The sequence below is a fragment of the Papaver somniferum genome, chromosome 10 (assembly GCF_003573695.1).
Source record: "Papaver somniferum cultivar HN1 chromosome 10, ASM357369v1, whole genome shotgun sequence".
NCBI classification, from domain to species: domain Eukaryota; kingdom Viridiplantae; phylum Streptophyta; class Magnoliopsida; order Ranunculales; family Papaveraceae; genus Papaver; species Papaver somniferum.
In genome coordinates, this window is record NC_039367.1 from 90,874,613 (window position 1) to 90,890,086 (window position 15,474).

General features: G+C 44.8%; 2 protein-coding genes across 2 annotated transcripts; one reads left to right on the forward strand and one right to left on the reverse strand.

The window, feature by feature from the left end:
• Window positions 1-2,397: 2,397 nt before the first annotated feature.
• LOC113315919 lies at window positions 2,398-4,952 on the forward strand. The gene is made up of 5 exons (XM_026564165.1): window positions 2,398-2,454; window positions 2,555-2,687; window positions 2,763-3,389; window positions 3,480-3,725; window positions 4,765-4,952. The coding sequence occupies exons 1-5, from the start codon at window positions 2,398-2,400 to the stop codon at window positions 4,950-4,952; spliced, it is 1,251 nt and encodes a 416-aa protein (XP_026419950.1).
• A 55-nt stretch (window positions 4,953-5,007) lies between these two features.
• LOC113315920 lies at window positions 5,008-6,615 on the reverse strand. The gene has a single exon (XM_026564166.1). The coding sequence runs from the start codon at window positions 6,613-6,615 to the stop codon at window positions 5,008-5,010; it is 1,608 nt and encodes a 535-aa protein (XP_026419951.1).
• Between the last annotated feature and the right edge of the window lie 8,859 nt (window positions 6,616-15,474).

Consider the following 15,474-nt stretch of genomic DNA (forward strand, 5'->3'; position numbering starts at 1 on the left):
TATAGCTACAAGTGATGATACATCCAAGTTACAGTGTAAGTCGCGGCGTATCTTCCTTGATTTCCTTCTCGGATAGCAGGCGATGTCTTATCTGAGATATAGGGCTAGGCATGGTGGTACCTTTTCTCGACATCCATTCATCCGATATCGATCAGTTAGCGAGTATAGACGATGTCGTCCTTCATATTCTTAGCCGAGTCTTACTTTGACCAGATTCTCCTTATCTTCTCAACTACTTCGTCAATGCATTTATTATTCTTGTACTCGATGGTTGTCTCTTCTGTCACCTCCGACCTTTACAATTATTGTCTGCACGGGTTCCCTTGGTGTCTCTTTTCTCGCGCCTAGGCCAGGTAGAATGATTTGGTGCTTCATGTCTCATCTGTTGTCGATGCCCCACTATCTAGGATTGCTCCACCTGGATCTGTGGATTATTTACACCTACATTTATGCCACTTATTTCAATCGTGTGATCGACACGAGGGGAAGAAACCGCTTCGCCTTCCACATCCGATGTCATGTCGTGTTTTACGCCATCCTGTTCCCCACTACACTCGTCTTTATGACCTGTTTACCCTCTTCGCCAGTTACAATTGTTGGGACTATAAATTCAAGCCTTAAACCCTTGGATTTTCACTTTTACTTTCTCCGAAAATTTACACCCTCTCTCCTTAGTTTCTTCTTTCAACTGATGCTATGATATCCCTTTATCTTCTGATTCTCTTAAAGTTTCAATCATCCTTTGATCCTTCCATTGCTTTCGCCTTGTTGTTGTTGCGATTCTTGCTGCTTGTTATCTTCTTCGGTTCGAAGTTTCTTCCCAACGGTTCTTCCATGGCTTCTTCGACTCCATCCGTGACAGAGAAGAGGTGTGTTAGTTATATCTTTTCTGAGGATGATGGTGTTCCCATTTATTTTTTGTTTATTGTTGACAGCCCTTCGCATCATGATCATCATGCCCTTAACTCTATCTTTTCTGATGGTTCTCCTTCGTTTTCATGTAGGAATGACAAGAGAGTTGCCAAGGACTTTACTGATGAATAGTTCATCAAGCAGTTAAAAGATGATTTTGGTCTCCATGGTTATGACATCAGACTCCTATCGAGACAGAAGGGTGTTTTGAAAAAAGGTGACGTCATGAATTTCCCTCACTCGGCCGAGGCGACCGTCATCACCAAGGGTAAGTTGGAACTCGGGCTGCACTTTCCATTGTACGATCCTAGTCGTCCCTTCATGTATGAAGCTCTTTCAAAGATTCGTCCATCTCGTGCTTTAGCTCAATGGAATGGCAACACCTTTCGTCTCATAAACGAGTGGGAGAGGCGAGGGCGAGGCGAGTGCACTCCCACTACCTGGTCGACCTATGATCCTTCTCAAGCAACCCCCGCTATCTTTGCTGCCAACTACCGGAGTGGAACTTCTACTAATGGTGATCTTGCTGGCTTCGCTGCTAGTCCTTATCGAAACAAGACTCTCCCTGAGGGTTTTAAGAAGCTTCTCTTGGAAGAGGACCTGAGGGGAAAACAACTAATAAGCATGCCCTCCATACTAGTGATGTAGCTTGGGATAGGGTTCCTCTTGCTATTTATGGTCCTCTTCTTAGTGGAAAGTTTCCTCCTCCGACCGAGCCCTATCAGTTCTGGGTGGTCAATGTTGATCGAGTAAGTTTTTCAATCTTGGTCGAAGTCGGCCCGAGTGATCAGTGGGATGATGTTTTAATTTGTTTGTATTTTATAGTTCAAGTCCTAGAGTAGCCAGCCTGAGGCTCCCAACCTTCGAAATCCTAGCACAGGAGTCGAGGAAGAGACAGGGAAGGTAACAAATATACTGCTTTATTCACAGTACATGTACTTGCCCCTATTTGTTGCCTTGAATGGATCTAACAAAGACTCATGTGCAGAGGTCGAAAGCTGACAAGGGAAGAGATGGAGGAGCAAAAGATGGTGAGGATAGCGAGGATCAGCTACCTTTATCTTATTTCCTGAGGAGGTCGCCTCAGAAAATTTCTGATGTTTCGTCTACCATTGTAGGTGGTAAACCGAGTGGAAAGGGTAAGGAATCGAAGGTCGATGAGTCTGCCCCAGGGAAGGTTGTGCCCCAACGATCTGCTGGTAGAGGTGTCACTCTTGCCGATGGTGTTGTATTTTTATTTTCTGATGATGATGAAGATGATGAGGATCTGTTTGATGAAGCTGAGCGTTCAGTCGGGGATGAGGAAGAGGAGCCGATGTGTAAGGATCTGTAGATGGAAAGGGCCCTTCTCATGAAGCAGAGTTGTTGGAAACTGTGCCTACTGTGTCACCTTCCCCGACTACCTTCTTTACTTTCTCGGGCCCGGTGTGTGATTCTTTGAGGGCTCTGACTTCTCCTGATTTTGTCTCCTTGACATATGAAGAGATGATCCAGGCCGTATCCTCGTATTCTGCTGGTCTGAAGGGCACCTTTGATCATATGGTGAGTGAACTTTCTCTCGTTCTGAGGTGTGAGTAAACTCTCTTAATTGTATTGTTGTAATGCGGTTAGTTCCTCATGCTATGAAGTGTGATGTTCTCAGGATGTCAATAAGAAGTTGCTAGATGCAGCCATACGGCAAAAGGAGTTAGCAGAAATGGAGAACCTTCGCCTTCAATTGCAACAAGAGCAGGAGCGATCCCTAGGACTAGAAAAACGGCTAGCCGAGACCCAAGGTACTTATTCAAAACTTCAGTAGCTATGATTGATTCCGTAGTGCCAATATCCTGAATTTAGTATTATCTTGTTAGCCGAGATGTCTAGTATAGATGCCGATGCAGCTTCTGAATATCGTTTGTTAAAGAGAAAATTGGATATTGAGCTGAGCCATGTTGACAATCTCCGCCAAATAATTGTGAATAAGGACGATAATATAGATCGAAAAGATGCCGAGCTCGAGCAACTTCGAGATGAGCTAATTCGATATCAAAGATTTGAGTATGTGTCGGAAGAGATGAACAATCTTCGGGTGAATTTGTCTCGGGCCCAAGGGATTGTTGCCGATAAAACGTTGTTGGATGACAACTTGGAAAGTCAGTGTGGTAGGTTGAGACTTCAGATTAGGGATTTTCATGTTGATCGCAAACGGATACTGAAAGAGAAAGATACTGCTGAAAGGTCTATCCAAGAATTAAGGGAGAGACTTCGACAATTTGATGAGGTATCCCGAAATTTGGAGTGGGTTCAGGCTCAGTTGTCGGGCCTGCAGTTGGCTCATGATCAGCAGAAGGATGGCTGGAGCGACCACAAAAAACATTTCCCCACCAATGAGTTCAACAAACAGCACTATAACGAGTTAACTGCTAAGATCTCGGCCCTCGAGTGTAGCTTACTTAAGTCCGAGGAAACCGTTAAAGTACTTTTTCCCTTTCTTGAAGGTGTTGTTGGATGTGTTGTGTTATGTTTGTTTCTATTTTGATATTATGATGTTAGTGACCCTATCACTAATCGTCTTTTCTCATCTGCAGTTGAGCAAGGAAAAGTGAAGCCTTTGGAGGAAGAGACTGTTCGACTGAAGGTGAGGGAGACCCAACTACTCGGGCAGGTAGCTACCGCTGAGGCGGCATCGACTCAACTGACTCAGGATCTTGCTACCGAGAAGGAGAGGTTCAATACTGAGCTTGTCTCCAAGGTGAAAGAAGGTGTGAAGGCGGTCATGGAAAAGAAACGGGCCGATGCTGCTGCTAAGAAGGTTGGTTCCCCCAAAGCCATAGGTAGGTCTTTTGTAGTGCTGCGCCACTATTGTTCTCCTTATGTTGGGCTGTAATTCGCTTGAACATCTTCATCTTTTTTTATAAATTTTCTTTGATGGGGTGCTGCGTCGCCAATCGGTTGTTTTCTTGTTGCTCGAAAATTTTAACTTGTGTTGTTATGGTCATACTTTGGCTTTCTGTCTATGGTGAATTTATTATTTTCTGCAAAATGTTTTTAATGTGTTAGTATAAATGCCATTTCTGTTGAACACACTCAACAGGGAGGGTCATCGGGCCCAATGTCATGTCCCGATTGAGGTATCTCATCACCGTCATTTTTGATCTAGTGGTAAGGTATTTGGCCATTCCTAGGTTTTATTGGCTCGATATCCCCAAGAAGTTATCAATTAACTAGCTTGGGCAAGTGATTTCGACCACTTGCGATGGGAGCAATGTTGTATGCTTGACTGTCAGGTACTCGTGCCCCGACAATCGGCCACTGGTTTCCAACCACCAAGGCCCTTAGACTACCTCGGCACTTGCACACTGCCACTGCCCCGAGTTCGGATAGCCCGTCGAGTGTAAGACACCTCGGCACTTGCACAATGCCATCGCCCCGAGTACGAATGTCCATTCGAGTGTAAGTCACATCGGCACTTGCACACTGCCGTCACCCCGAGTACGAATGACCATTAGATGCAATTGTCACATTCCCTACCCCACATGGATTTTTAAGGAAATAAATGACAGAATATTATACATGTTTACACACCTCTCATGGGTGATATAGCTTTAGGCTTCGAATGTTCCACGGTCGCGGTTCGGGTGTTCCATATGGTTTCAGTATCTTATACGCCCCTTCTCCAACTTTTTCCACAATGGCATATGGTCCGCCCCATCGTGACGCTAGTTTCCCGCCTTTTTTTGTCACGCTCGTAGCTGGGTAGCTCCTTCAATACCAATTGCCCGGGTTGAAATTATCTCTGTCGAACTCGTTTGTTGTATTCACGTTGTAATCTCCTTTGGTAGTTTTCCATTTTTTGTAGGGTCATTTCTCTAGTTTCTTCTAAATCATCGAGCTTAGCCAGAATAAGGTCTGCTGAAATGTTCCTTCTCCAAGCCTTGGTCCTTGTAGTAGGTATCATTACCTCAGTTGGAAGGATGGCTTCAGTCCCATATATTAGCATAAAAGGTGATAAGCCTGTCGCGTCCCTGCGGGTGGTCCTATATGCCCACAGAACATTGTAGAGCTCCTCACACCACTCGCCATATTCTCCATCCGACTTCTTCTTTAGGTTATCGTCTATGGTTTTGTTCGTGATCTCGGCCTGCCAATTACTTTGCGGGTAGATGGGCGTTGCCTTGGTTTTGCGGATGTTGTAGGTGTTAAACAATAGGCCAATGTTCTTGCCTTGGAGTTGTTTCCACTGTCCGAGACGATTGCCGCTGGCACGACAAAACGACAGATAATGTGTTCCCAGATGAAGTGAAAAACGTCCTTATCCCGAATGTGCCTTAGTGGTGCAGCTTCCACCAATTTGGTGAAGTAGTCAGTAGCTAGGATTAAATATTTTCCCTGCCCCGACCTGACATGTAAAGGTCCTACGATATTGATCCCCCACTTGGCAAAGGGCCAGGGACTTATCACTGAGTTCATAGTTACTGCAGGCGCATGTATCTTTTTTCCAAACCTTTGGCATTTATCGCAAATTAATGCCATGTGCTTTGCATCTTCGTTCATGTAGGGACAAAAATATCCCATGGTCTTAGCTCGGGGTGCCAGGATTCGTACCGAGCTGTGATTGCCCGCGGCCCCATAATGTAGCTCATTCAATATTGAGTTCCCTTCTTCTTTGCTTAGGCACCTTAATAGTGGCCATAGGTAGGACTTCATATACAGAACACCGTCTCGTAGTTTGTATGCCGCTGCTTTGCTTTTGATTTTGTTGATCTCGGGTCGTCCTTTAGGCAACTCTCCCGTCTCCAGATATTGGTGAATGGGTTTTCGCCAATCGCCGTCTTCGTATTTATCAGCTGTAGTTACCGTTACATATGATTTTTTGTCTACTGGCTCAGGTACAGATGGCATCGGGATTCTCATGACTCTGATGCCTTCAATGCTCGAGTCTGTTAACATGGAGGCGATGTTTTCCAGTGCATCTGAATGTCGATTATCTTTTCTGCAGATGTGTCGGAACTTGATGTTTTGTATCTGGACGATATAAAATTGGGCGATCTCCCAATACTTCTGCATTACTGGGTCATGTATAGCATACTTCCCATTGATCTGCCTAATGACTAGCTGAGAGTCACTCGCCAGTCTTATGTCGTGAATCCCCATTTCTACTATCATCCGTAAAGCATGTATCACGGCCTCGTACTCGGTGACATTATTTGTTGCCTTAAATTCAATCCTAAAGGAGTGAACCATCTTCTTCCCCTTTGGTGTGGTGAAGACTAGCCCTAGGCCCGACCCATCTTTATTGGATGACCCGTCGACGAAGACTTCCCATCGCGTTGGAATGCAAGTTTCAAGGAGGTCGGAGGGATCTTCTCGGTCTTCTTCCATGCCCGGGATGTCTTCAATTTTGTCCTCGTCGTCTAAATGGAAATCTGCCAGAAAGTCGGCCACTGCCTGTGCCTTTACTGCCGTTCTCGTCTCATAGAAGATATCGAACTGTTTGATTTGAGCACTCCATTTAGAGATCCGTCCCGACCTCGCTGCATTGTCGAGTACTGATTCTATGGAAGACTTCGTAAGCACTCGAATTCTGTGAGTTTGGAAGTACGTTCGAAGTTTTTGTGTTGCAAATACTAGGGCTAGTATCAATTGCTCAATCCTAGTGTAGTTCTTCTCCGCTGGGTTCATGGTTTTTCTTATGAAGTACAAAGGCTTCTCTTCTTCCCCCATATTTTTGACTAAGACTGCACTTATGGCATAACTCGTTTCCCCGAGATATAGGGTAAACACTTCATCGGGCTCGGGTCTTTGCAACACTGGTAGGCTCGCGAGATGTTTCTTAATCTTTTGGAATGCATCCTCACACTCCTCGCTCCATTTGAATTTTTCCCCTTTTCTTAACGTCTCGAAGAAGTCTTTACATTTATCCGAGGACCGTGAAATGAATCGCTCTAATGCTGCCAAGTTTCCGTTTAACCGATGTACATCCTTTATTATCGCCGGGGATGGAATTTCCAACACAACTCTAATCTTTTCCGGGTCGGCTTCTATGCTTTTATCAGTGATTATGTATCCCAGAAACTTACTCGAGGTAACCCAAAAATTGCATTGGCCGGGTTTACTCGCATCTTATATTTTTTCATGGTTTGAAATATTTCCCTAAGGTCGTCAATATGGTTGGCTGCCACTTTGATTTTAACTAACATATCGTCCACATAAACCTCGATGGTGTTGTGTATTTTTTCCTCGAACATGTCCTCCACCAACCTTTGATAAGTGGCGCCGACGTTCCTCAACCCGAATGGCATTTTAGTGTAGCAATATAACCCTCTGGGTGTGACGAAAGACGTATGTTCTTGATCCTCGGGAGACAGAGGAATCTGATTATATCTCGAGTATCCATCCATTAGCGTTATCGCCTTGTACCCAACTATGGATTCTACCAGTTGATCGATGCTGGGTAGGGGAAAGTTGTCCTTTGGGAAAGATTTATTCAAGTCGCTGAAGTCGATGCAGATTCTGACCCCTCCATTCCTTTTAGGGACTATCACCATGTTAGATATCCATTGCGGATATTGAGCCTTTCGAATGATCCTAGCTATTTGTAGTTTCTTCAACTCGGCCTCTACCGCTGCTTGCAACTCGGGTGCAATTCTCCGCATTTTCTGTCGGATTGGTTTGAATTTAGGATCTATCCTTAGGTGATATGAGCATACCTCCAGATCAATCCCCTCCATATCATGCATTTTCCAGGAAAATACATCCAGGTGTTCCGTTAACAAGGTTATTAGCTGCTCTGTTTGTTCTTCCGTTAGTTGGGTTCCAATTTTCACTAACTTAGGTTCCTCCTCGGTCCCTAAGTTGATTTGTCGGGTAGCCTCTAAGTCCGAGAAGTTGGGCTTTGATCCTTCGACCGACGTCGCCTCCTTTGATTTCTATAAGATCTATTGCTCGCCTGTTTAGTAGACTGTAATAGCTTGTGATAGTACCTTCTCCAATTCTTCCACTACTTTAGCTTTGTTCTTTTCTCGGCGCTGTCTTGATCGCCTTTCTTAGTTTTGTGGAATATCCAGTTGTATACATTGTCTTGCATCCTGGGGATTGCCTAATACTTCCACAACCCCATGGTAAGATGGGAACCTTAATTTCTGATGGTATGCCGACGCTACCCCTTTAATTCCCGCAATCCAAGGCATGCCGAGAATTTCCTCATAGGGCGATACGACATCCACTACACAAAAGGTGGTAAGTGTGTCCAAATATCCTTCCCCATCCGAGACTATGAGAGTGAGTTCTCCCTTTGGCACGGTCACTGTACCATTGAAGCCTTAGGTCCGATAAGTTGAAGGGATTAAAATGTCATCAGATAGCTCCATTCTTTTAAATGTGTCGTAAAATAGGACCTCGACTAAACTCCCACTGTCCATCAGTATTATTTTCACCCCCATTCCTCGATGAGTAAGGTGATTACTAGGGGGTCTCCATGTGCTTGGCCATTCGATGAGACATCTTTTGCTGAGAAGGTGATCGGTTGCATCATCCATGGTTCCATATGCAAAGTTTTTGCTACATTAAAGATCTCTTTTCCCGCCCGATCCCTCTTGTGGATTTTAGAAGTAATGCTGGTCCCTAAGTCGAACCCTTAAGTTGCCGAGTGTGAGATGGTATTGCAGGTGAACTGAGTTCCTCGGTCGATCCTCACTTGATGCACGGGAGCATCGGGCTGGGTAGATGTCGGCATTATTTTAACAAAGTGTCGTAAGTACCAATCTCGGATCAGATGCTGGACAATGTCTTTTACTTCTCGACAATTGTTAGTCGAGTGACCTCAGTACTGATGGTAATGACAAAACTTGGGATGGTTTCTTGTCTCGTCAAACTAGATCCCCCTAGTCTTTGGGTATCTGATGTCATTTCGTTTTTCTACTTCCTTGAATATTTCTTCCAATGGTGCGTTCATAGGCGTGTATGTTCTTGGTTCATGACGAGGCTTTTTTCCTTTCTCTACCCATTCCTTCTTGCCCGAGCCTTGCTGTGGTGCCATCGGCCTTTTTTCTGATCGCTTTGGGTCTTCTCGAGGAACATGCTCCACCGCCGTGCTGGCTTCTTGTACTCCTCTATCCTGCGCCCCCTCTTGTATCTCCTCCAATGCGATGTAATTCTCTTGCATCTTCCTCATCACCCTTAACGTTTGTGGCTTCTTAGTGTACATTGCTATCAAAATAGGGTCAGACTTTGCTAATGAATTTTCAAACCCGAAGATCTGTTGGTCGACAGGTACCTTCCCGATATCGCTACACAACTTCCTCCATCTGTCCGTTAGATATCTTAAAGGTTCCCTGAACCGTCGTGCCAGTGTGAACAGTTTATTTACCCTTGGGCGAGCAATGATGTTATGTATATAGGTTTCGAGAAATGTTTCCACTAGGACGCCATAATTGCCAATGGACTCATCGGGCAAAGTATAGAACCAGTTCTTCGCCTCGCCTTCTAAACTTGCCGAGAAAAACTTACACATAACCATGTCATAGTTCTTCCATTATAATAGGAACATTATAGACATCTTGATGTGCTCTCCTGCGTTGCCGGTGCCATCAAACCTGGACGGGAAGGTTGGGAGCGTACACTTTGGGGGGAACGGTGCTCGTTCAAGCTCTTTGGTGAAGGGAGTTTTATGTGCTTCGCTAATCACCTCTGCCAGCTTATCGTCCTCGCCATCTCCAGCCGATTTTTTAACCATCTCCTCAAGTTTCTTGAGTTTGGCCTCAGTCGCTGCCTCGGGTCTTCCGTTATGCACTTCTTCGTCGGTTGAGGAACTCTCAGGAGGGACGTACCCGCTTCTTGCATGGTTAGTCTCGGGTATGCGTCCTCGAACAAGGGGTGAAGTTCGATTTCGTCCTGATCGGGTATGGTTGCTGGAGGATCCTCGGAACGATGACCCTCGTGACCCAGATCTCTGGTTCCGAAGCTGATAGTTTTCATGCTCTAGTGCCAGATTCCTTCTCTGCAGCTCCTTCATCATGTCTTCCTGCCTTCTCTGGTTGGCCATAATTGCTAACAATGTTCGGTCGGTGCTTTCGTGACTGGAATGACCATTTATATGGTTCCCTACCATGTTGGGTGGTGGAACCGGTAGTGCCACAGGAGGATCTACGGGGGGAGAGGTTGCGACTGGTGGGATGTCTCTGGTGTGGTGTTTCCCAAGTCTAGATGCACTTGTCTAAGCCTCTCTCCTTCTTGTTCCAAAGCAAACCGATATTCCGCATGTTGTCTTGCTCGTCTACGGTCATCTCGCATCATTCGCGCTTCCTCGTCTTCTTCTGTATCCGATGCAGTCATTCCGTCTATCATCTCCCCTGGTTTTATTTGGCTCGGGTTGATCCTTAGTCCTCTCGGGGAGAGATCATCGTCTCGTCCTAGGTCGGCTTCCTCATTGACAGTTGCCATGCATCCACCCGGTGCCCGGGATTCTTCCTACTGGTGTTGTCGACTTTTTTGTTGTCGAGAGACCGTTACCCCTTCTTGCGCGCTAGTTCCTTTCACAATTCGATTCCTTAGGATCCTGCCCGTCCCGGAAGTACTTTCCATCGGCTCGGGTATGATTGATACTCTTCGGCTCGCCCTTCCCTACCTACGTCATAAAAATAGACAGCGCCTCACTTTGGACTGTTTTTGAAAATTTAAGGACGAAGTACAACAGTTCTGAATTTCAGAAAAAGAAAAAGTTCAACCAAGTACGATTCCTTTTTACTTCAATATGCTGAACTCAGCAAAATAGGTGGTTTTGACTAATAAGACGATTTTTTTAAATGTTGTTTTGCTACGTCGCTTTCGGTACTTTTCCCATGCATTAATCATTATTTTTCCTAACATTCTTTGTGCCAGAAATCATTAATCATCCGTACGTTTGGTCGGGAAATTTCTTTCTTGGCTAAGGTTTGTAATGATGACTTCCGTCAATCGTTTTTCCGGTGTCTCAACTGCACAAATTTCCAAAACAAGTTTTCTCTTCCTTTTGGCTTTGTGATGACGCTGTAAGGCTCTTGTTATAGGATTAGGATGAGAATGTCGTCGAAATGCTCATCGTACCCTTTCTAGCCATAGCTTTGGAAAACCCCAACTCATTGACTTTGAGTTGGTCTTGCCGCTGCTATTATTGTGTTTAATTAACCCATGGCAAGATATGACCTATGAGATGAAGTTTCATTCTAGCTTCTACCAAGCATCAAAGATGATCCTTTTGGGAGCTTTGAATCTTTCTACCAACTCGTCTTAGTCAAAGAAGAAAACACGATCGACCATAACTCAAATCTGAGATCTTAATCATAACTATCTCAAGGATTTTTACAGAAAAATGTTTAGAAACCAAAACAAATCATAAGTTTCTTTGACTCGAAATCATAAGATAAGAGGGTTTTTTGTTTAACAGGCGACAAGAACCTTGTTTTACAAGAGCAAAACAGTTCATACTGTTGACGGGATTTTGCGACTCTAAATGAGGACTCTACAAGATCAACGAAGATTTGATAAAAACGAATGTAACAGATCTGAGTTTCGAAGAAAAAAAATGCTCTTAAAGACTAATCTATCAACTCATATGCCTCAACCATAAGAGTCTTTCACTTAGCGTCAACTAATATCAAAAGATGTTTTAGGAGCTTTTGAATCTCTCTTTAATGGTTCTGATGCAAGGTATCAAAAGATGTTACACGTTCCCCTTAGTCGGCGCCAGAATGTAGATGTGGAAAATCCTACAACTACATCCAAAGAAACACATACACACCTAATGAAGTAAACAAGCAAGAGATGCACAAGAACACAAGATATACGTGGTTCGGTATGATTACCTACGTCCACAGGGGTAAAAGGATGATCTTATTACTCGATTCAAGGTTAAAAAGCTTATATCTCACTAACAAGTACTCTCTTCACTCTCTCAAGCTCTTGATATTCTCTCCACCCTTACTGATTACTTGCCCTTTAACTCTCTACATGACTCTCTATTTATAGTTACAAGTGATGATACATCCAAGTTACAGTGTAAGTCGCGGCGTATCTTCCTTGATGTCCTTCTCGGGTAGCAGGCAATGTTTTATCCGAGATGTAGGGCTAGGCCTGGTGGTGCCTTCTCCCGACATCCATTCATCCGATATCGATCAGTTAGTGATTATAGACGATGTCTCCCTTGATATTCTTATCCGAGTCTTACTTTGACCAGATTCTCCTTATCTTCTCAACTACTTCGTCAATGCATTTATTGTTCTTGTACTCGATGGTTGTCTCTTCTGTCACCTCCGACCTTTACACGTATTGTCTGCACGGGTTCCCGTGGTGTCTCTTTTCACGCGCCTAGGCCAGGTAGAATGATTTGGTGCTTCACGTCTCATCTGCTGTCGATGCCCCATATCATGCATTTTCCAGGAAAATACATCCAGGTGTTCCGTTAACAAGGTTATTAGCTGCTCTGTTTGTTCTTCCGTTAGTTGGGTTCCAATTTTCACTAACTTAGGTTCCTCCTCGGTCCCTAAGTTGATTTGTCGGGTAGCCTCTAAGGCCGAGAAGTTGGGCTTTGATCCTTCGACCGACGTCGCCTCCTTTGATTTCTATAAGATCTATTGCTCGCCTGTTTAGTAGACTGTAATAGCTTGTGATAGTACCTTCTCCAATTCTTCCACTACTTTAGCTTTGTTCTTTTCTCGGCGCTGTCTTGATCGCCTTTCTTAGTTTTTTGGAATATCCAGTTGTATACATTGTCTTGCATCCTGGGGATTGCCTAATACTTCCACAACCCCATGGTAAGATGGGAACCTTAATTTCTGATGGTATGCCGACGCTACCCCTTTAATTCCCGCAATCCAAGGCATGCCGAGAATTTCCTCATAGGGCGATACGACATCCACTACACAAAAGGTGGTAAGTGTGTCCAAATATCCTTCCCCATCCGAGACTATGAGAGTGAGTTCTCCCTTTGGCACGGTCACTGTACCATTGAAGCCTTAGGTCCGATAAGTTGAAGGTATTAAAATGTCATCAGATAGCTCCATTCTTTTAAATGTGTCGTAAAATAGGACCTCGACTAAACTCCCACTGTCCATCAGTATTATTTTCACCCCCATTCCTCGATGAGTAAGGTGATTACTAGGGGGTCTCCATGTGCTTGGCCATTCGATGAGACATCTTTTGCTGAGAAGGTGATCGGTTGCATCATCCATGGTTCCATATGCAAAGTTTTTGCTACATTAAAGATCTCTTTTCCCGCCCGATCCCTCTTGTGGATTTTAGAAGTAATGCTGGTCCCTAAGTCGAACCCTTAAGTTGCCGAGTGTGAGATGGTATTGCAGGTGAACTGAGTTCCTCGGTCGATCCTCACTTGATGCACGGGAGCATCGGGCTGGGTAGATGTCGGCATTATTTTAACAAAGTGTCGTAAGTACCAATCTCGGATCAGATGCTGGACAATGTCTTTTACTTCTCGACAATTGTTAGTCGAGTGACCTCAGTACTGATGGTAATGACAAAACTTGGGATGGTTTCTTGTCTCGTCAAACTAGATCCCCCTAGTCTTTGGGTATCTGATGTCATTTCGTTTTTCTACTTCCTTGAATATTTCTTCCAATGGTGCGTTCATAGGCGTGTATGTTCTTGGTTCATGACGAGGCTTTTTTCCTTTCTCTACCCATTCCTTCTTGCCCGAGCCTTGCTGTGGTGCCATCGGCCTTTTTTCTGATCGCTTTGGGTCTTCTCGAGGAACATGCTCCACCGCCGTGCTGGCTTCTTGTACTCCTCTATCCTGCGCCCCCTCTTGTATCTCCTCCAATGCGATGTAATTCTCTTGCATCTTCCTCATCACCCTTAACGTTTGTGGCTTCTTAGTGTACATTGCTATCAAAATAGGGTCAGACTTTGCTAATGAATTTTCAAACCCGAAGATCTGTTGGTCGACAGGTACCTTCCCGATATCGCTACACAACTTCCTCCATCTGTCCGTTAGATATCTTAAAGGTTCCCTGAACCGTCGTGCCAGTGTGAACAGTTTATTTACCCTTGGGCGAGCAATGATGTTATGTATATAGGTTTCGAGAAATGTTTCCACTAGGACGCCATAATTGCCAATGGACTCATCGGGCAAAGTATAGAACCAGTTCTTCGCCTCGCCTTCTAAACTTGCCGAGAAAAACTTACACATAACCATGTCATAGTTCTTCCATTATAATAGGAACATTATAGACATCTTGATGTGCTCTCCTGCGTTGCCGGTGCCATCAAACCTGGACGGGAAGGTTGGGAGCGTACACTTTGGGGGGAACGGTGCTCGTTCAAGCTCTTTGGTGAAGGGAGTTTTATGTGCTTCGCTAATCACCTCTGCCAGCTTATCGTCCTCGCCATCTCCAGCCGATTTTTTAACCATCTCCTCAAGTTTCTTGAGTTTGGCCTCAGTCGCTGCCTCGGGTCTTCCGTTATGCACTTCTTCGTCGGTTGAGGAACTCTCAGGAGGGACGTACCCGCTTCTTGCATGGTTAGTCTCGGGTATGCGTCCTCGAACAAGGGGTGAAGTTCGATTTCGTCCTGATCGGGTATGGTTGCTGGAGGATCCTCGGAACGATGACCCTCGTGACCCAGATCTCTGGTTCCGAAGCTGATAGTTTTCATGCTCTAGTGCCAGATTCCTTCTCTGCAGCTCCTTCATCATGTCTTCCTGCCTTCTCTGGTTGGCCATAATTGCTAACAATGTTCGGTCGGTGCTTTCGTGACTGGAATGACCATTTATATGGTTCCCTACCATGTTGGGTGGTGGAACCGGTAGTGCCACAGGAGGATCTACGGGGGGAGCGGTTGCGACTGGTGGTGTTTCCCAAGTCTAGATGCACTTGTCTAAGCCTCTCTCCTTCTTGTTCCAAAGCAAACCGATATTCCGCATGTTGTCTTGCTCGTCTACGGTCATCTCGCATCATTCGCGCTTCCTCGTCTTCTTCTGTATCCGATGCAGTCATTCCGTCTATCATCTCCCCTGGTTTTATTTGGCTCGGGTTGATCCTTAGTCCTCTCGGGGAGAGATCATCGTCTCGTCCTAGGTCGGCTTCCTCATTGACAGTTGCCATGCATCCACCCGGTGCCCGGGATTCTTCCTACTGGTGTTGTCGACTTTTTTGTTGTCGAGAGACCGTTACCCCTTCTTGCGCGCTAGTTCCTTTCACAATTCGATTCCTTAGGATCCTGCCCGTCCCGGAAGTACTTTCCATCGGCTCGGGTATGATTGATACTCTTCGGCTCGCCCTTCCCTACCTACGTCATAAAAATAGACAGCGCCTCACTTTGGACTGTTTTTGAAAATTTAAGGACGAAGTACAACAGTTCTGAATTTCAGAAAAAGAAAAAGTTCAACCAAGTACGATTCCTTTTTACTTCAATATGCTGAACTCAGCAAAATAGGTGGTTTTGACTAATAAGACGATTTTTTTAAATGTTGTTTTGCTACGTCGCTTTCGGTACTTTTCCCATGCATTAATCATTATTTTTCCTAACATTCTTTGTGCCAGAAATCATTAATCATCCGTACGTTTGGTCGGGAAATTTCTTTCTTGGCTAAGG

What these genes read in the sequence shown, in the direction of transcription:
- LOC113315919 (XM_026564165.1), top strand. Translation starts at nt 2,398, where the DNA reads ATGATCCAGGCCGTATCCTCGTATTCTGCTGGTCTGAAGGGCACCTTT. An exon ending in ACGGCTAGCCGAGACCCAAG is followed by an intron (nt 2,688 to 2,762) that starts GTACTTATTCAA and finishes TTATCTTGTTAG; the next exon opens with CCGAGATGTCTAGTATAGAT. An exon ending in ACTTTTTCCCTTTCTTGAAG is followed by an intron (nt 3,390 to 3,479) that starts GTGTTGTTGGAT and finishes TCTCATCTGCAG; the next exon opens with TTGAGCAAGGAAAAGTGAAG.
- LOC113315920 (XM_026564166.1), bottom strand. Translation starts at nt 6,615, where the DNA reads ATGGGGGAAGAAGAGAAGCCTTTGTACTTCATAAGAAAAACCATGAAC.